Source organism: Phlebotomus papatasi, chromosome 1 (assembly GCF_024763615.1).
Source record: "Phlebotomus papatasi isolate M1 chromosome 1, Ppap_2.1, whole genome shotgun sequence".
Classification (NCBI taxonomy): Eukaryota; Metazoa; Arthropoda; class Insecta; order Diptera; family Psychodidae; genus Phlebotomus; species Phlebotomus papatasi.
Window position 1 is genome coordinate 14,553,992 of NC_077222.1, and position 21,548 is coordinate 14,575,539.

The 21,548-nt window shown below is 32.5% G+C and overlaps 1 protein-coding gene across 2 annotated transcripts in view; it reads left to right on the plus strand.

Moving 5' to 3' along the window:
- LOC129800049 (protein similar) overlaps positions 1-21,548 on the plus strand; it is a 151,887-nt gene that overhangs the window by 119,442 nt on the left and 10,897 nt on the right. For both annotated transcript variants that reach the window (XM_055844410.1, XM_055844409.1), the window contains exons 8-10: positions 7,573-7,853; positions 11,638-12,112; positions 16,005-16,531. In XM_055844410.1, the coding sequence (XP_055700385.1) occupies positions 7,573-7,853; positions 11,638-12,112; positions 16,005-16,531 (1,283 nt within the window). The remainder of the gene's footprint in view (positions 1-7,572; positions 7,854-11,637; positions 12,113-16,004; positions 16,532-21,548) is intronic.

Sequence of the window (21,548 nt, forward strand, 5' to 3'; positions counted from 1 at the left end):
TATACTGGGGCTATCAGAAGGAGGATTGGTGGAGGGAGCGATATACATAGTTAAAAAGTCTTCTTTAAGCTTTGTTCCCATTGCGAATTTTAGTTTTCTACCTCCTAGCAAAAAGGAGTTATAAGATAAAATGGTCTCATTTTGTATGGAGGCTTCCGGAAGGGGGAGATGGGGGAGGGATCGGTATGCATGATTAAAGAATATTCCCTAAGCTTTGTTCATATGCCAAATTTTAGCTTTCTACTTCTTCACTGAGAAAAAAGAGGATGCGACTAACATTTTTTCCTCAGAAATTTAACACGTTTTAGGTGTAAAAATATATCAACATTTTTTAATGTAAATTTTACACCTTATGAAGGGTAAAATTAACAAGAACAAGAGTAGATTTAACCCCTAATACATCCAAAAAGGTTAATATTTGCACCGATTTTGGATCAATACTTCAGGGTAAAATTAATATTTCCGGAATGTTATTTTAACTTTTTCGGATTTCTCCCAGTGTTCTCAAAAAGGACTTATGCGATGAAATGCTCACATTTTGTATGGTGGCTACCAGGAGGTAGGGTGGGGGGAGGGCATGGTGTTCTTGGATTAAAAAAATTTAAGTCACAGACTTACCTTATACTGAATTTTATCAAGATTGGCAGATAGTGGACGGAAAAATAGACCTCTCTTGATTTTTACTCTTTAATTCTTCACGACGTTTCGAGGATGAATGTCCTCTTCATCAGGTCTACAAAGCATTATTTTATTATCATTATTAGACCTGATGAAGAGGACATTAATCCTCGAAGAAATCCTTTAAGAAATTTTTATTTAAAGTATTTAATATAATCGAAAATGCTTCACGTTGCATTGGTTACTCTATTAGCTGTTATTAACTAATAAATGAAGAATATTAAATTAATGAATGGATATTAAATTTATCCAATAAACATTACAGTCAAGTGTGCTAATCCGGGCGCTTCGCTATCTGGATCGTTTATGACTAATCCACTTAAAATAATATTTTTATTTTTATTTCCGTACATTGAGAGAAATCCGAAAAAGTTAAAATAACATTCCGGAAATGTTAATTTAACCCTGCAGTATTGATCCGAAATCTGTGTAAATATTACCCTTTTTAGTTGTATTGGGGGTTAAAGTTACCCTTTTTTCATGTTGATTTTACCCTCAAAAGGTGTACAATTAACATTAAAAAATGTTGATATATTTTTACACATAAAAAGTGTTAAATTTTGAGGAAAAAATGTTAATCGCACTCTCTTTTTTTTCTCAGTGTAATAGGGTACTGTAATACTGTAGTAGAGTACATAATATACACTGGTAAAAATAAAAGGGTCAAATTGACCCTTTTCAAAAGGATGAATCGTATTTGACCCTTTGAAAGGTTCACTTTTGTATCTCTTGAAATTTAGTATGCACATTTATCACGAATAATCATGTTTTATTGTAAACTTATTACTGATATCATATTTCTCTCATCTGAGCGAACACCAAAGATCACTTTTTCATTGTTTTTTTATTCGTTTATTCCGGAATTAAATAGATGTCAAAACCGTGACCCTTTCGAAGGGTACCTGGTGACCCTTTCAAAGAGTCAGACATGATCCATCCTTTGGAAAAGGGTCAATTTGACCCTTTTATTTTTACCAGTGTAACTATTCAAGTTTGAGAAAAAGCAAAAATAATATTTTTATCCTTAAAATTAAGTGAGTGTAATCGACTCATTTCAATCTTGTGCCAGCTGGATTCTTCACTAAAAATTTTCTAGCAGTGATATTTTCGCTAATGACAGCTGGTTGATTGAAAACATTTATTGTTTTTTCCTTGTGAAAAAAGTGTTTTAAATCCAAAGGTTTAATTAAAAGTGAATTAGCGAAAAGGCGACCCAGTTAGTGCAGGCTGACTTATTTCAGTATTATCATTGTTTTATAAATTTTCTTTAATATTTTTGATAATTATTTTTATATTATGTTTCTGAATGAAACAGTGAATAATTGTATGGATTTAGAAGAAGTAAAAAAGAATTTCATCAGTCCAAAAACAAGCGTTTAAGTAGCACTCTTCGGAAAACGATCCAGTTATCCCACCTTACTATAAAATTGATTTTTCTTTTGAAAGGCTACCTACACGTATATTCCCCTTCAATGCACATTCCAAGTTAACCAAAATAACATAATTCTTTCAAATAATTCGTCATTTTCAAAGAAGTGATTCAAGTTGACATGGCTTGAGTAATATAATAAGGGAAAATACCATTCCAAACTGAGCATGAGCCTGTTGCATTACACCATTTCTTTGCTGAGCATTTATAATTGTTATCGGAAACTAAACAGAGCGATATCGTGGAAATTAATGTTTTCGAGAGATATGGGTAATGTACTTAATAACATCGCATATGTATACATTTATTGTTGTGTTGTGGAATTTTTCATAGATTAACTCCTCTCTTATATTGACCGTTTTTTTCCCTATTATTTTTTTCCTATTGCTCTTTTCCTATTACTTTTCCGGCGCCACATCATAGGGGGAAAGTCATGTATCAAGAGTGTTATATGTTTTGTTAAGATATTGCCCATTTGCTCTTGACGAAGAAATGGCTTCTAAGAATATATAGAGTAAACTATAAGTGAATTTTGAAGAAAGTGAATTTGAAGCTTGAGCAAAGAAGAAATGTGATAGAAAACATTCTGAGAAATATTTATGAGTTTTTTTTTCATGATAGAGAAAGTATTGTTACCACGTGATTTTTGCGTTGATATTTCGGGACACAGACAATTCTGCTAAAAATCTTGTGAATTAATCTTTTCGGAATGCCGGAACGCATAGGGTGAAGCGGAATAAATTAAATTCAAAATATTTTATTAAGAATTTATTAATTAGGATATGAATAAATTATAAAACAGGCACAGAGTGAAGAATTTATTATTAAGGCGTAATGTTATGTAATATTAATAATTTATAATGAAATATTTCACATGAAATCAAATGGAAAGCAGAATTATTTTTCAAAATCTCAATGAATATTTTAATTTTTGAAAAAAAAGACATTGAATAATATTGTATTTTCAAGTCAAAATAATAAAATAATTAAATTTATATTCAAATTACCAATTTTGAAAAAGAAGTTTATAAAAATTTAATCAAGTTTAATAAAAAGACTTTCAAGAAAGAATGTATGTCTTAGCTGCTTCTGCAAATTTATTGTGCGAATGCTAAAATATGTTAAATATCGTTGAGATGTTTTTTTTACTCTTATAAAAAGTACGTGCAATCTCGCAAAATTTTATTCTTTAAAAATGCATTCAAACATATTTTTAGAACACTTCACTGGAAGACCACTTGAGTTTGCGACTTCTGAGGTATTAGACAAAGTTTGAGATAAGGAAAACATACAAAAACAGAATGATAAGACAAACAAAAATTTGCCTTAACCTAATGGCCAGCGTACAATAACTTTTGTTTGTAAATATATTTTTGAAATTGCCCATGAGAATGAGCGAGATGACTAGATCTAGATCTCGCTCACTCTCATTGAAATGTCAAAAACATGTTTACTAAACAAAAGTTATTGTGCGTTGTGCATAAGACAAATTTATAGAATATTTACTATTCATAGTTATGATGTCCAACGCTTTCATTAAGGTTTTAGTTAAAAAAAAAAGTGAAAAATTCCCCTCTAATTCGATATCGTTTCAATTGATATAGATCAAGATTAATGCCAAAACAAATTTAAAATCTTAATTTTGTGAAAACAGAATGAAAATATCTGTACTCGGTTTCAAAGACTCATTGAAAGAGTAAAAGAACTTGAAAATATTAATGCATTAGGATAAACTCTGTTAAGGATCGAAAAAATCCATTTCTCCGAAGGAAAAAAAAAACGTTTTTAAAAAGTTTTGCAAGGTTTAGCTGGAGCCTAATTAAAAATTATCTTTAATTTCAATGTCCTTCTGCTTTAAAATTATCCACAAAAACCATATTCTTAATATTTCTAAGTAGCTTAGAAAAATGATGTCCCTTTTTTTTGGTACTGTGAGAGATTTTAAAGATACGAAAGAGTTAAACATCTAAGTTTTTAAGTGATACAATCAGGTTCGATGCCCATTTAAAACTTTTTGTTTTTTACAAAAACTATGGATTTAGATTAAATTATTTTCAAAATTTGTGCCTGAGGGACTGTTTACAGAATAACTTGGATCCGGAAGAGACTTAGTTTGAAAAATTATTTTCGAAAATGACAACTCGGGGTAAAAAGTGTCAAGCAACTCCACTAAACTTAATTCAAGTATGTTCTGCCTATCATCACCAGTTTGCCTTTTGCCGTGTTTTCTAAACTAAACGAGATTTTTCTTGCCTCTACCAGGGGTTTTAGACTGGAGTCTGAACCCCGAACTGGAGGCCAGTTTCACAAGGTCCCAAAATTTTTAACCAAATAGAATCAAAAAGGAATTCTTCAAAATCTGTTTGAACATTCGCCCTCAATATCTAATTCAAAATCTTTGTTCTCCAAAAGTCATACCCCCTGTATCCCAAAAAGGTCGTATGCTTGGGATTAAGAAATGATTTCTAGGAATTCTGTTGTCGTTGGTAAAAATCTTAAAAGAAGAAAAAAATTACCTGACAAAACAATTTTTCTCGGGATACATTTTTTCCAAAGTACAATTTTTTTTTTTTTTTTTTTTTTGGGACAGAGGGAGTAATTGATAAGATATGAAAGTAGGTAAGCCATATACCGTCAAATCGTACAACTTTGTGCAAGGGAGTACAACTTTGTGCCACCCTATTTTTAGTCCAAAACTCCAAAAGTTCTGCGAGGTAGCTTTAACATACGCAAAGTCATCATGGGTATTCCCTTTTATTATATAAGTGGCCTGGGTGCAGCGGTTCCGCAAGGAATATAACCGACCCATAGACAAATCTTAATTCCCTTTTATTTGCTTGTTATCAAAGGTTGGTAAAAATTCCGTCATTATCTGTGCTGTTTCTTCATTTTTCCATATCTGCAAAAAAGTCTCCTAGAACACACATTTCAAAAAATTTCTAATTTATTTCATGTAGGGTAAGTGTGCCTAATTCCGGCCAGCTTGCAATTTCGGCCACATTTTTTGTTCCTCGAATTTCCATGAACTTTTAGATTTTACGTACTCTAGAGATTATACAATGCAAAAGAATAACAAAAAATGTAACTATGACAAACGAGATGACGTGAAAAAATATTGGAAGAATTTCCCAAGGGAAAGGAACTATGAGAATAAAGGTGGCCGAAATAGGGTACCAAAGCTATGTCTATAGTTTTATTCATTTTAAAATGTATAAAGAATGATTTTAGAGGAAATAAAGACAGTAAACTCTTTACAAGGTTCCAAGCAACATTCTTTCAGAAGAAAGAATAAAAAAAATCAATTTGTATTTAAAATATTACATTTCAAACTTGAGACCTTGAGGCTTGCATGCAACTATGCCGAAATTTGGCACACTTACCCTATCTTGTTGGATTCCTTGACTACTGAGTATAAAATAGCTGGAATCGGCGATTTCATAGGTCGTTCCCTCTTCTTATAGTGGCGTGTTAATCTCAAAATAGGGAAAACGCAATACAACTTTGTGCCACTAGTTTTGTCGATAATTTGACCCCTATATAATCGTTATAGTTCAAATTGTACTGTTTAGTATCTGGGATTAGATCTGGGACTCAGATCTTTCAAAAAAGAAAAATTTGACCCCATCCACCCAACCCCCTGACTTGAAATATTGGTCATCAAACAATAAATTTTGCGACTTCTTATAAATCATTTAAAGACTTGATTTATTTTGTGCCGCTCTAGTTGTCAGAATTTGATCATTGACGGTGTAAATTAAAGGTCTTATGAAATATACAATTCTTGGGAACATTACGACTTCGACTGACCACCGACAGGGGCGCTATAATCGAAACATTGATTTTCGTAATTTTGAAATCGAATATTTCGAAATCTACGTTTTCAATTTCGACGAAATTTTGGTATGTTGTAGCCGTTGTAGCTAAGACTGAGACCTTTCTAACGGTGGGTCGCATTAGCCTCTCGATGTTACTTGAGTCGACTTATAAAAAATAATTTATAAACAATAATAAATTGAATTAAATTAGAAGGGAAATGAAATTGAAACTTCTTATATATACTGATTAATCGTGAATACTAGAGTGATGATTTGAAGCTAAAATTGTGAGATTGGACAAGTTCAAGACCAATTTCCCGCTAAAAAGAGGGTGGCACAAAGTTGCACAACTTTCATTTACACTTTTTGCCACATATAAGAAATTTTCCTCCTAGTCCAAAGACACCTGGTTTTTTTCTACCATGGGGCTATATTCTAGAGATGTGTAGTTACCTTGGATAAAAATCTCATTCAAATATCTCAACTAATTTGGAAAATATTCAAGAAAAACACGAAAAAGTAGCACAAAGTTTTATGATTTGACGGTAGCTAAACTTTGGATTTGAAACCTGTATAAGGACCTAAATAGACTCAGGCTGATCCTTGAGAATTTTAGCTTGTAAAATTTAACATAAAAGGATTGGGTAAAAGAAATTTATGTAAAGGACTTCTGATCGATAATTCCGAATCCTCAGTGTGTGGCAGTTTGGGATACATCCTTACTGTTAAATTTTACAGGCGAACATACTCGAGAATCAGCCTGAGTTGTAAGTAAGTATTTGAAAAATTACTATGACAAAGTTGTAGAAGTTTAAACTTCCTATTAAAATATGTCAACAGGATATTTCTTTAATTGAAAAAACTTCTACAAAATCATCTTTTAGAAAATGGTTTGAGTAGAATATTTGCGTCAATGAGAAAATGGTTTCATAAGAGTAGTCTTCTGAAAGTTTTTGTCACATTTTGCCCCATGGTTTCCTAATCTAAACAAGATAACCCTGTGAATGAGTTATTTTATTTCATATTGAACGCTTGATTTGAAATGATGATGTTTTTCGTTGGAACAATAAAGATCAATCTAATTAGTGGTATGCAAATTATGCTACTGGAGATGTCCATTTTGGTTTTTCCTGTTTTGTCTTTCGACTAAAACCTTTTTTTTCTGTGATGTGATCTTCATTGGGAAAATGCGCATTATTATTAGATCCAATGAGATGCTGTACGATGGGAGAATTATTCAATAGAGTCGAGAGATGCCATTCAATGGAATTTGCACGTGCTTCGTGGGGAATATTCCTCCATCATGAACTAATACGGCCGTAGTTGTGCAAATTGAGGAACGTGAAAACACCAACGCAATTGTATATTTGAGATTACAATTAACAGACGTGGTATTGTCACTGGTAAATTGTGTAGTTGTTTCGCTTTTTTTTTGCAAGATGAGAAGATTTTTTTTCAAGTCGTGAAATGATCAGCAAAAAAAAATTAAATTTGGAAAAAAAATGAGCTAAAAGATGAAAAGGCTACAATCGCAGTGAAATGGATTTTTTTCTCAAAGAAGATAAAATGTAATTTTAAAAGTGTTTTTGCTGTACAAATAATTTTGTATGATTAAACAGAGGGTTTTTGTTTCTCTCTTTAACGTTTCAGTGCTGAAGGAAGAACCCGATGATCTGACCCATCTGGCCCCAACGGCTGGAGATGCATGTATTCCATTGGAAGAATCAACACCATTTTTCAGTTCATGTGACGTCTTTGACGACTTAATCGACTATTGTTCACTCCTACCGGATGATATAAACTCACCATTGGACTCTCAATGCAGCAATGGGCAAAATAAGCCCAATACAGATCCCTTTATTAACTATCGTGATGAATCCAGTGAAACAAGTGGATCTCCGCATTTACTGTCCCCTGGGGGTGTTTCCAAGGTAAGGTTCCACTATATATATTTTTTCTATTACAGCATTTGTCCAGCACCTTCAACTTGTATTTTGCAAGAATGCTAATTAGAAATTAATTTGTCTACAATTTACTTCGGTACAAATGAAATTGAAGAAATTATATTTTGTTCTAAGTGATTGAATACTGTGAGGGTTAACAGTTGGCTATTGAGGCTAATAATCTATTTTCGATGTTACAAATTATGAGCAATTGACATAAATTCCGTCTGAAATGGAGATAATTTTGCGGAAAATTGTCATGGAAATTAGTGATGTTATGTTACGCGATTTTTTCCACATTCATTTTCTATGATCAATCACGTAAATTTTACAGAATATTAGAGTTTACTGTGTCTGATACCAGGTGGCGCGGAAACAGTTTTAGTTTGATTTTTTTAAAGAAAATTCAGGGGAGGATCTTGTGATATAATTAGTAAGAGCTATAAGAGGGATAGTTCTTGGATGAAGAGATCCTTGACACGATTCTTGCAGTTGCGAGGTCGAATCCCGTCCGGTGCTAAAAGAGCAGATGTCCACAAAAGGGAACTTTATGACAAGTGATAAAAATAAAAACGTATTCAGAAAAAAACCCTTGGAACCTATTACCAAACAACAAGCAACAAGAGTGCTTAAAGACTTGATCAATGATGCAAGTGTCCTAAGTTTCATTTTCCTTAGGATATATAGATATTTTCCCGCAATAAAAATGTTAGAATTAAATTTGGCAGTACTAAGAGAACTTGAAAGTTTAAAGTTTGAAAAGCACTGTAATTTTTATAATTCCGGAAATTAAGTGATCTGGAAGTTTTACTAAATTTTGTAGTTCATGAAGAACAAGTAGTTTTTATCATAAATAGGTAGAAAGCATCCATATTTTGGTGATTGCGGAATTACTGTATAAAAAGTAAAAACAATAAATAAAAAATATGCATAATTTTTAAATAAGTGAATAATATCATAATTTTTAGCTTCTGTATTGAAAGCTGTAATTTTTTGTCAGTTTTCTTCAACGATTCAGATAAATTTTATCTGTGCTTCTTGCGCTGTCGTTATTTTCCAGAATAGGAAACAACAATTAGGGAAAAAACATTTTATTCTCGATAGAAAATCCCGAGTAAATTTGGGGCTTTGTAACATTTAATAGAATTAAGCTACGAAACTTCTGGATCTCTGTTTTTTAGTACATTGACTTATTAAATCATTTTGATAAAAATTTCGAATAAATATTGTCTTAAAATGGTTTATTGTTTAATTTCTCTGTTAAATTATGTTTGTCGTCTCTATATTGAGCAATATTTGAGGATATGTTCAATTGACATCTGATAAAATATTATTGAGATTTATAACTAGAACATGTAGAAAAGGTAAAAGAAAGAGGTTCCGAAAACCAAAATCCTGAAAGCCAACTTTCTGAAAAGCCAAAATCTCCCATGGGTCAAAATCTCGAATGATCCTAAGTCCCGAATGGGTCAAAATGTCTGAAAGCCAAAATCCTGAAAAACCAAAATCCTCAAAGCTAAAATAACGAAAGCAAAAATCCAGAAAAACTAAAATCCCAGAAGCCAAGATCCTGAAAACCAAAATACCAAAAGAAAATACCTCGAAAGCCGAAACCCCGAGAAACAAAATCCCGAAAGAAAGAAAATACCTCGAAACCACGAAAGACAAAATCTCGAAAATAAAACCCTGAAAGCCAAAATCCCGAAAACCGAAATCCCTAATCAAAACCCTGAAAGCTAAAATTCAGAAAAATTAAAAACCCATAAGCCAAGATCCCGAAAGAAAATACCTCGAAAACCGAAACCCCGAAAGACAAAATCCCGAAATCAAAACCCCGAAAGTCAACATTCTGAAAAACCAAAATTCCGAAAGTTAAAACCCCGATATCCAAAATTCCGTAAACCTAAAATCTCGTAAAGTCAGGCTCCGAAAGCTAAAATCCAGAAAAACTAAAATCCCAGAAGCCAAGATCCCTAAAACCAAACTCCCGAAAGAAAATTCCTCGAAAGCCGAAACTTCGAAAAACAAAATCCCGAAACCAAAATCCAGAAAGCCAAAATCCCGAAAATCGAAATCCCTAAGCCAAAACCCCGAAAGCTAAAATTCAGAAAAACTAAAAACCCAAAATCCAAGATCCCGAAAATCAAAATCCCGAAAGAAAATACCTCGAAAACCGAAACCTCGAAAGACAAAATCCCGAAACCAAAACCCCGAAAGCCAACATTCCGAAAAACCAAAATCCCGAAAGTTAAAACTCCGAAATCCAAAATTCCGTAAACCTAAAATCTCGTAAAGCCAGGATCCGAAAGCCAAAATCCCGAAAGAAAATACATTGAAAGCCAAAACTCCGAAAGCCAACTTCCCATAACCAAAATCCCGAAATCCAAATACCGTAAACTTAAAATCTCGTAGAGCCAGGATCCGAAAACCAAAACCAACAGTCAATACATGTACGGGATACGGGATCGTACACGAAGCATGGGAACTATCCTCTACTTTCTCAGGGATGAACCTCTGTTTACTAAACAAGGAATAAGTTGATTATCTCTCGGTATCACATTAAAAACATCCGCAATTAGAATTATGATATAATTTAACTTATTTTTGGAAAAAATTACTAAAAAAAATGTTTTGTAAAATTGTTCGTAAATATTTGTGAATTCCTTTTGGGGATTTATGAAATGCTCGTAAATTGAATAACCCACAAAAAGTTTCGTAGAGATTTGTGCTTTTTCTATCTAAATTTGTCAAATTTTGTGTGACAAATAAAAATGTACGAACAAATGTTTGTAAAATAACCAAACATGATCGTCAAGTGACAAACAAGTACAAAGTTTTACAAACTTTTTTGTGGATTATACGATTTACGAGCATTTCGTAAGTCCCCCAGTAGGAATTTACAAACATTTACGAACAATTTTCCGAAATATTTTTGTAAATTCTTTTAATTTGTTAAACTGACGTAGCAAATTACAAGATGAACGCAGGACACCAATGCCCTTTCTGGAAGCGTCAGTGAAAAGCGATCAATTCAGAGTCAAACTCCTCAGTTTTCCAAAGCTTTCGGCGTACTGCACGCCTTCGTTAGTGGCTTTTCAAACCTTTCAAATGTAACAAGTGCATTTGGTTAAATAGAAATCGGATCCAATTGTATTCTTCTTATCTATCTTTCTTCTCTTTTTCGACATGTATGTTCTGTTACCTTACATTATCTGTAAATAAATCTGTTTGACAACAGATGTTGAGTATTTTAATATCAGTTCTTGAGATTATTACTTTGCATACAAAAAATATATATACAAGAGTAAGAGTAATATTTGCCACATGAATACGAGATATAGATACTAAATGCTATAAGATTTTTGATTGCTATTTCTCTATGATTATTTCTATTCTACATGTATTAACGTTCTCAGAGCAAAATGGAAGAATTGAAAATATAGTTCAAGTGAATTGAGTAAAATAGTCATGCTTGTATCACGTTTTACTATTGGAGGAGTGGGAATAAAAAGAAGATGGTGAAAAAAAATCTCAAAATCTTATCAATTCATTGAATGTAGACAAATCGATTTCAACATGTGCAGTTTTGTTGAAGAGTGCTGGAAAAATGTTGCAAGAGAGAATGCTAAAAAAAAGAAAAAGAAGAAAAAAAAGGAGAGAAAGGAAAATGAAAATGTCTCTTGAGTACTCTTGAAATATAATCCAAAAGAAAAGTCCTCGTCATTATCTGACTTTCTGTTTTTTTTCTCCTCTGTTGGATTTTTATGTGCAGAGTCCCGAAGCTAGTAGTTTGCCATCGTTGTGTAGTCCAAATGGATCACTGCAAGATGACGAATTGGCATTTATGACCATGAATATGGAGGATGATATTGATCTGTCAATGAGAGCACCGTATATATCAATGAGTGAAGCTGATGATTTGCCTCTGTTGATATCAGAAGATTTGATGTGGGGAGCATTCCCAGAGGGTTTAAATTTGCACAAAGATATGAAGGAGGGAATGCCAAAGGAGGCATCAAATGGAAATGTTACCAATTATTCCCATCCACCACAAATCCCAATGTCACATCATCAGCAAAAGATGAGGTGTCGTGATAGTCAGCAACTGTCGCAAGATCATCAATTGATCGATAATTGCACAAATGTCAGAGGATCAGATCAAACGGACAGAGGTGGAGGAGGTGATGGATGCAATATCGCTCCAAATGATATCATTAATTCATGCCCAGACGTTTTTAGCAAGAACAGTAAGTTTTTTTTTTTAATTTTTGCTTTCAACACAAAATTTATTCAGTTAAAATAAATAAATTTTCTCTCACCGCAGCCGACAAGATAATATTATGACATATTTCACATTTTTATTAGTCTTGCCGGATGATAAGACAATGAATTCCAGCAATAATCTCTTTTATTTTCCTTCATTTCTTCGTGATTTTTATTCTTAGATCAACTTGGTGTCGTGGCTTTTTTTTCTCCCTCATCACAATTATATAATCGCCCGATCTTGTTGACATTAAAATAATGAACTTATTTATAAATGTGGTCAGTGGGTAAGGCATTGCAGAGAGAGAGTCCGATGAAAAGAAGGGAAGGGAGAGGTTGAAGAAAAAAAATAGAGTAATAATGAGAGATTTTTTCTGAGGAAAAGTATCACTTTTATCAACTAAATAATTTTTCTCCTCACTTCTCTTGTTGCTATTTTGTCTTGCTCTCATGGGAATTAACTGAGAAAATAATCCTCGGAATTGTGTGAAATACTGTCATTATATTTCTTTCATTCTGTGCAAGAAAAAAAAATGTACAGACAGTCAGGAAATTCTTGAATTTATCATGCTGCAGGAATGTTGTTTTTTTTTCAAAAAGAATGCTTGGAATATGGTTAATTCATTGATTTTCAAATGTTTGCGGTTTTGATATGGTTTACTGCCAATTTGAATTTTTAAACTTTAATTGACAGACCGAACAATTCCGAAAATACACGAATGTTTTAGATGTCAAAAAGTCGACTTCAATATTGATTTATGGGATGGCTATATGGACCCGAGGGAGTCCGACAGCTTAAACGTAAAATAGAAGAAGAAGAAGAAGAAGAAGAATAACAAGACTTATGGAAGGGGTCATTGAAGATCGGAAGACGATATCTTAATCTTAATGGCTCCGGCACACCTTTTAGATCAGGAAAATTTCATGAAGTCAAAATTCGAATTCCTTTCTGTCTCACACGGTTTGCATATGTCTGTCTCATTCTTTCACACTCTTCTTCTTCTTTTAAACATAATTCCAAATTCAATATAGCTCAATCAAATTTGGAGTACGAAAGAATGAGATAAATATATGCAAAGCGTGTGAGAATGAAAGGGATGTAAATTTTGATTAAATGAAATTTTCTCAATCTAAAAGGTATGCCGGAGCCATAATAAACCAATTACAAGTATTTTACCGTTTAAATTTTGACTGGGACTGATGCAGCCGGATTGGAAATTTCAAGGCAAGAAATCCAAAATAAGGCAAATTTGTTGAAAAATAGGCCATTTAGAGTAGCTAAACTTCGATCTTCGAAAATTCGATATTGAAATATTCTTCGGTCATAGTCTATGGACGAAATATTCCCCTTTACTATCTCCAAAACTTATTGGAAAATGAAAAAAAAATCTAGGATCCATTATCGAAATAAACCGAAAAACATGGCTTTAGAGGGGAAGGGAGAGGGGTGAGGGGAAAAAAGAAAGAATACTGTTCAAGATAATATTGACTAATGGGAGGGAGGGGGGTCATTGAAGATCGGAAATCGGAAGACGATATCTCTTATTGGCCTCTAGCCCGGTAATATACTATTGGTCAAATAAAAAGAAAATATTAATGAACCAATTACATTTTTACCGATTCATTTTCCATTGGGACTGATGCAGCTGGATTGGAAATTTCAAGATCGTCCAAGAAAATCCAAATTTAAGCAGATCGGTTAAAAAATGGGTCCTCCAGATTTGGTTAAACTTCGATCTTTGAAAATTCGATATCGAAATAATTTTCCTTCATAGGGAAAGGGACAAAAAAATGAAAATGAGATGAATAAATTGAATTGAATTGAATTGAATCTATGGCCGAAATATTCCCATAGACTGTCTTCAAAACATATTCGAAAATGAAAAAAAAAAACCTATGAACCGCTTTCGAAACACTCGAAGTTATTATTGTTTGACTTTTAGACCGGTAACAAACTTACGGTAAAAAAAAATAAAATGAGAGAAACTAATAAATCAAATACGAGTACTTTTCTGTTACCAATGCATCTGGATTTGGAATTTCCAGGCCTTTCTAAAAACTCCAAATTAAAGCAAATCGGTTGAGAAATAGGCTCCTAAAGTAGTTTAACTTTGACCTTCGAAAATTCGATATTTATGTGTCTTTCGAACATAAGTGTCTATGGAAGAAATATTCCCCTTGATCTTTGAAACATATTCGAAAATGAAGGAGTCGCTTTCGAAATATTCGAAGAAAATGGAGATTCAAATTCGAGGATGGAGATGAGGAGAAAATGGAAAAAAGACTGTTCTAGATAATATTGACTTATGGGAGGTGGGTTATCGAAGACTGTAAGAAGATGGGTATTTCTTATGGTTTGACATGTAGAACGGTAATAAATTTTCAGTCAAATAAAAAGAAAATATTAATGAACCAAGTACAAGAACTTTACCGATTAATTTTCGATTGGAAGCGATGCAACCGAATTTGAAATTTCAAGACCGTCCAAAAAAACTTAAATTTAAGCAGATCGGTTGAGAAATAGGCTCCCCAAAGTGGTTTGACTTTGACCTTCGAAAATTCAATATCGAAATGTTTTTCGATCATAAGTGTCTATGGAAGAAATATTTCCCTTGACTATCTCCGAAGCATATTCGAAAATGAAAAGAATTCTAGGAGCCGCTTTCGAAATAACTGAAGAAAACATGGTTTTGGAAAAAAAAGAAAAAAAAACGTCTGGAGATAATGTTCACTTATACGAGAATCACCTTAGACCCAAAGACGATATCTTTTTTCGTTTGACCTTTAGCCCGGTGTTAAACTCTCAGTCGAAAAAATATTAAAGAAACCTATAAACCAAACAAACTTAACCGATTCATTACCAATTGGAACCAATGCGTCCGGATGTGGAATTTCAAGGCCTTCCAAAAAATCCAAATTCAGGCAAATCGGTTGAGAAATAGGCTTCCCAAAATGATTTGACTTTGACCTTCAAAAATTCGATATTGAGATGTCTTTCGAACATAAGTGTCTATGGACGAAATATCTTCCTTGACTATCTTCGAAACATATTCGAAAATGAAAAAAAAATCTAGGAGTCGCTTCCGAAATAACCGAAGAAAACTTGGTCTTGGGGAAAAGGGAAAACTGTCTGGAGATACCTAATGTTCAGTTATGGGAGAGTTACCTAAAACCGAAAGATTATATCTCTTATCGTTTGATCTCTAGCTCGGTAACAAACTTCCGGTCAAATAAAAATGAATTTTAAAGAAATCAGTAAACCAATTACAAGTAGTTTAGGGATTCATTACCGACTAGGACCAATGCATCCGGATTGTAAAGATTGTAAAGATCGGTTAAAAATCGGTCCTTCAGATTGGTGAAACTTTGACATTCGAAAAATCGATGTGGAATTGTTTCCATAGGTATCTATGGATGAAAAATTCACCAGGGCTGCTTTCAAAACATATTCGAAAAAAATGGTAGAAACCGTTTTCGAAGATAAAACCAAAAAATGGTTTTGGAGAGGATCAAAGATGATGAGAAGAAATACCGAAAAACCGTCTAAATATAATGTGTTTTCGTTATCAGGAATCACCGAATACCGGAACTTGATATCTTGTACCGTTTAAACTCCAGATTCATGACAAATTCGAAAAAACGAATTGTATATATTCTTTGAGTTTTAATTTGCATTTTTTGAATTTTGACACTTTTATTTGCTTCCCGAAAATTTCCGAAAACATCCGAATGTTACTAGTGTGTCAACCCGTTTTTGAGTTCTGTCAAATTCAAATGAAAAATTCAAGAATTTCCCAACTGACAACTTCGCGAGACATTCTAAAAATAAAGGAAGGAAAGAATGAAAAAAGAAATTAATTGATGGCATAATTTTAGGTTCTGATCTTCAGTCATGGCCACTCAGTGATTTCCTCCAATATACCACCGCTTCAAATACAATTTCCCCTAAATCTATAAATACACTGGATGCAGCTGGAGCCAGAGCTCTCCATCAGCAGCAACAGGAGCAATTTAAAATAAAGCTAGAACGTACAAATAGTACACAGAAACGTCCATCGTCAAATGTTCTGCCAGTGGCGGAATTTAGTACGGCAAAACGTCTCAAGAATGATTCAATTGCAACAGCACCACAATTGCTGCAGCAATTGATGGCTCCAACAGCTGCTCAACCGACCAGATCGCGACCACAGAAGAATGTCAGTGGAGCGAGTTTAGGTCAGGGTGAAGATGGGGGAGGTGGTGGTAGTACCACGGGAAATTGTAGGATTAGGGAGTCCAATAGAGGAGCCTGTGAGGAGAATCGCGAGAGGAATAGTGCGTGGAAGAGTAATTCAAATGGTCAGCAAGTATCACCGTCAACGTCCAATTCAGTGTTGATGAATCTTCTGGTCAGTGGATGTGATGTAAGTGCAGGGTACATTTGCCTAGTGCCAATGCGCCTCAAGAAGGCAGCGAAAGCTTAAGGATAAGGAAGAAAAAAACACGCCCAAGTCAAGTCAAATGTCTTTAGTCATTTAAGGTTTAGTTGATAGGTGAAACGATTAGTGCATTGTGAGCACATACAGAAGCAAAGATGAGAATCTAGTGTAGAAATTATACATTATAGAAAATAATATAAGTGATCTTTTTTATTGCAATTCTATCCCAATTAGATTTAAGGATGATATCGTTTATATTGAATGAAGAGGAAATACAATTGTGCATTGAAATTGTGAATAAGAAATAAAATAGAAATTTTTAATTTTTGGTTAATTTTCTATTGGCTGGTGTTTTTATTTGGGAAAATCGAAAATTTATTTTCGAAATTGAAATTAATGGGGGGTCGTCGAAAATTCGAGATTGATATTTTCAGATTTGGTTATATTACTTCAAAAAGCAACGGAATATTGTTTGTTTCTATTCAACATTTTAGATTGGATTTTTTTTCGAAATTAGCCGACACCGGTATATTCTATAAAATTCGAAGTTGTAAAATTTCAGTAAATAAACATTTTATTGATTAGTAATTACGAAAAAGTAAACAAGTTCTTTTTAAGTGCATAAAGTTCACTAGAAATTCCTTTGAAATTTTACTTTGAAAGGATGTTCGAACAATGGTTTTCCTTTCATTCGAAATCATCATTTAGAATTGGAAATAGAGAAATGATTTTTGAAGTAAAACTTCCAAAGCAAATATTACTCATAAACTTATCGAACTTTGTTTCGAAGTCAACTTCGAAATAGAAATTTATGATTTCGAAATCGACTTCGAAACTAAGCTTGATAAATAGATGATAAATATCTTTATTTTGAGAGTTTAATTCAAGAAACATTTTTCTATTTCCTATTTTAAATGATAATTTCGAATGACAGGAAAACGGTTGTTCGAAATTCCTTTCAAAGTGAAATTTCAAAGGAATTTCTAGTGAAAATTATAAGTAAACCAAAAAAACTGATTTCAATATCGACTTCGCGACAAAGCTTGATAAGTTAATGAGTAATCTTTGGAAAGTTTCTTAAATGGTTTTGATCGGCCATTGAAGCCACTAAAAGGCAGTTATGATGAAAGAAAGCCAGCAACTCTTCGAACTTTTTAATTTCAGTCACTCTTTTCTGAATTTCGAAATTGTTAGTTAATTTTATATGTTTGAGAGTTGTTCTACCTTGCTTATAAATTATTAAAAATTGTCGTATTGAAACTATGGGAAAGTGGCCTGCTTAGGGGAAAGTGCCCATGTTTGATACCATGGGAAGCTTCGTAATGACTAAATTTTCTATGTCTCACAATATATATGTGACTCATCGAAACAATATTTTAAAAACTATGGGAAAGTGACCAGTTTTTAAAATATATTGCGGAGTCACGTTTATTGAGAAATATAGGAAAAATTTAGTCATTACGAAGCTTCCAATGGTATCAAGTATGGGCATTTTCCCCTACGCACTTGCCTCTAAATATTTCATTTTTTTCTTATTTCCCAAAAAAAATTTACCATTCAAGGTTAATTAATTAATTAATTAATAATTAATGGAATAGAATTTTTTCTTTGGGAAAGAGAGAAAAAATTAAATGTTCCAAGACCGACGCATTCAAGGTCTGACCACTTTCCTCTACCTTGTTGCGAATCTTACAACGAAAATTCGAATTGAATTTTCGAACATTGATAGATTCGTTTTATTAGGAGTTTAAAAAATTCAAAGATCTGTTTCTAAAGCCAAAGAAAAGTTATTTTTACTTCTCGTTTTGTTCGCATCGTGGCCAAAATACTTTCTGTTCGAATTTCGAAGTAATTTCGAACGCCAGAATTCATCTGTTTTTCTTCTTTGGCATGGGAAAATCAAAGCGATAAGGCTTATTTTAATATAATTTTCCCTATCTTATGTGGAAGTTTGGCTTGAAAATTCGAAATTAGCTTTGAATTCTTCGAACATCTATAACTTTTCGGGTAAATAGAGATCCATTTGCGTTTAATCCAAGACACTTTTGCAGTATGAAACTCCGGCTATGAATATAAAGCTTCGGGTATTTGAATTCAACAAGTTTGTTCGAAGTTTGTCCAATCTTAAATTTTTTTTATTCCACGCTTTCGTATATTTCAAAACTTTAATTTCGAAATAATTTTGAAACAAGTTTATTTTAAATTTGTTTCAAATCTTCAATTGATAAATGTGTTGATGGGACTTTCGACAAAAGTATCCTAAGCCGAGGAACTTTTTAGTTATTTTTTTTATTTACAACTTTTGTTTTATTATACTTCTTTGAGAACTTAATTAAAAAAGAAAGTTCTAACAAACAAGTTTTTCATTATTCGAAAGATTCAACATACCTATGATTTTGATCAAGAGACAGGCTTTCTAAAAGGAATTCCTCTGAATGTTATTCAGAGAAGTTTACGTTGGTTAAGCTTTCGCAGATAGGAAGATTGTCTTTTATAGAACTTATCACGATTTATTGAACTTCTTTTTATGAGTCTAATTTCAAATTCCACATTTAATTGAATATTGAATTCTATTAACTGTCTTATTTCTATCTAGTTCTCTGACTAGCCAAAGCTATGAATGCTTTCAAGCTCAGGTCAATTAGAGAACGCGATTGAAATGAGCCTTTTAATGGCATTAGATATTTATAATTATGTTACATATGATTCCAAAAGTCAATTAAAAAGTAATTAAGCTTACGATTTACCATGAGGAAATGCAAAAAAAGCTCTTTCTGATCTTTTAAAGCTTTATCGAATTTGCCACCTAAGTCAAGTTTGAAAGTTTTTCTTAAGTTTGCTAAGCTCTAAAAGTTTATCTTGCTCAGTTCGAAAGTCTAATCGATCATAATTGCCCAGAAGAATTCGATGGCTGCATTTTATACTATTCTAAGCCGAGTTAGAATTATATTACTCCGAGAGATATGTTGTTCCTAGGACGTAGATCTACAAATAGTGAAAATTTGGTGGTCATCCCACGTTCGGGTAACAAGATATTCGAGAATCTTGAGCTGAAAAGCCTGACTTTTGAGAAACTTTCAGAAAGAAAAGTGCAACTTATCTAAATGTTCGAGATTAATTGAACTTTATTTAAAATAAAATAAATCGAGCTCTCACGGTTTTCAGAAGTATCGTAAATAGAAGCTTTTTCCAGTTTAAAAATAAATGAATCATTTATTTTTAAATTGCAGCTCTAAGGGCTGTAAACTTTAATACTAATTCGATAACTTCCCAAGTTCTAAGAAAATTCTTTTTATTTATTTTAAAATCGAGATTTTCCGATTTTTAAAAGATTTTCTAAATTTTCAGAATTGATAAATCTCATTTTGTAAATAGTACTCGGAAGGCTCTTAAGTTCGTAAAGTTATTTCTTCTTTATTCGAAAAATTATTCTCTGGCCGAATTTTCCGGAAATTGTCTTTATCTATTTTAAAATTGAAATTTTTCGGTTTTCAGAAGTCTCGCAAATAAAAGTTTTTTTTTCAATTTTCAAGATTAATCAACCTTATTTTTTATTATAGCTGGAAAGCCTGTTAAGTTCGAAAAGTTATTCGAGGCTTTAACTCAAAGCCCTAATGCTGTATTTGAATTAGAAACGAATAGTATTTAATGTATATTTTGTAAAGGATAAAGAAAGGGTCTTATGCTGATTTTTTTCTTATTGCAAAATTGCATCGAATATTCGAATTTTCGGAATTTTCCGAATTTCCGAAAACTTGGTTGAATTTACAAAATTCGTAATCACGATTCTGATTGCCTTCATCAAAATTTCAATGCACAATTTTCAAAGAGAAACCTATGCTAAGGAATCCCAGTGAGATGAATATAAAAGATGCTCTGAATCTACTTGATAATTCAAAGAAGAATTCATGTATAATGATACTTAGCGCATAGAAAATGTATTTTGAATATAGAATTTGCGTACATAATGTTTATTTATGATAACAATCTCATAACATTGAGATGTAAGCATCAAGAAAAAAATATGACAGCGGTGTCGAGACAAAAATGGCATAATTAGCAGCGGATGGAATCTAATTAACAAAGAATAAAAAAATGAAATGGGAACCGCTTAAATATTTACTGTGATAGTGGGTCCTAATTTTCACGTTTTTTGTTTTTTAAAGGAGAATTTTTTTTCTTTTTAAAGGTTTTTCGTGTCTCTGTAGAAGGTGGCGTAATGCGAGCGCCGATGGTACAAAACAAAAATTAAACAAAAAAAATCATAAATTTAAAAGAAAACACTTCGAAACCATTACAGAAGATAAATAAAAAAAAATGAGGAAAAATATTAGAACAAATCTAGCGATATTTGTGAAAAAAAAAACAATTTTATTAAACCAACTAATAATTAAAGTTAATAGTAGCCGAATCGTGAGAAGGGGAAAGGAGAAATTTTAAGAATATTGTATCAATTTAAATTCTGTGTAATATGTCGTCTAAAGAAGAAATTTGTGTCACTTTCTCATGAGCTAAAATTACCATAATTGAAGTGTTAGTGGTTAAATTGCGATGAAAGCTGCAATTCCACGGGAAAATAGTAAAGAAGAAAGGAAAAGTACTGAGACTGTGGCTTTAGAACCGTGGAAATCTTCTTCTGGAACTAACCCAGAACATGGGTAAGAAAGTCATTGAAGAGCGCATTCAAATGACTTTATCATTAGACTGGGTAGATGAGAATGCATGAAGGAAATATTGCCGCGAGGAGCACTTAGTACGATTCAAATTTCTTATCTACTTATCGGTGTTCTCTTTATATTTAAATTGATAACATAATTACAAATTAAATAGAAAACAAGTAAAGTAATAAAAAATGAGTCTAATCTTTAATTGTATGTTTAGTGAGTATGATGATCAAACTTGTAAATAGCAAAGTGAATTTCGTTTTTTTGAAAGAATAAACTGATTTTAATAGTAAGAGAATCTTTATCTGTAAAACGACACTGAGGGACAGCAAAAAATT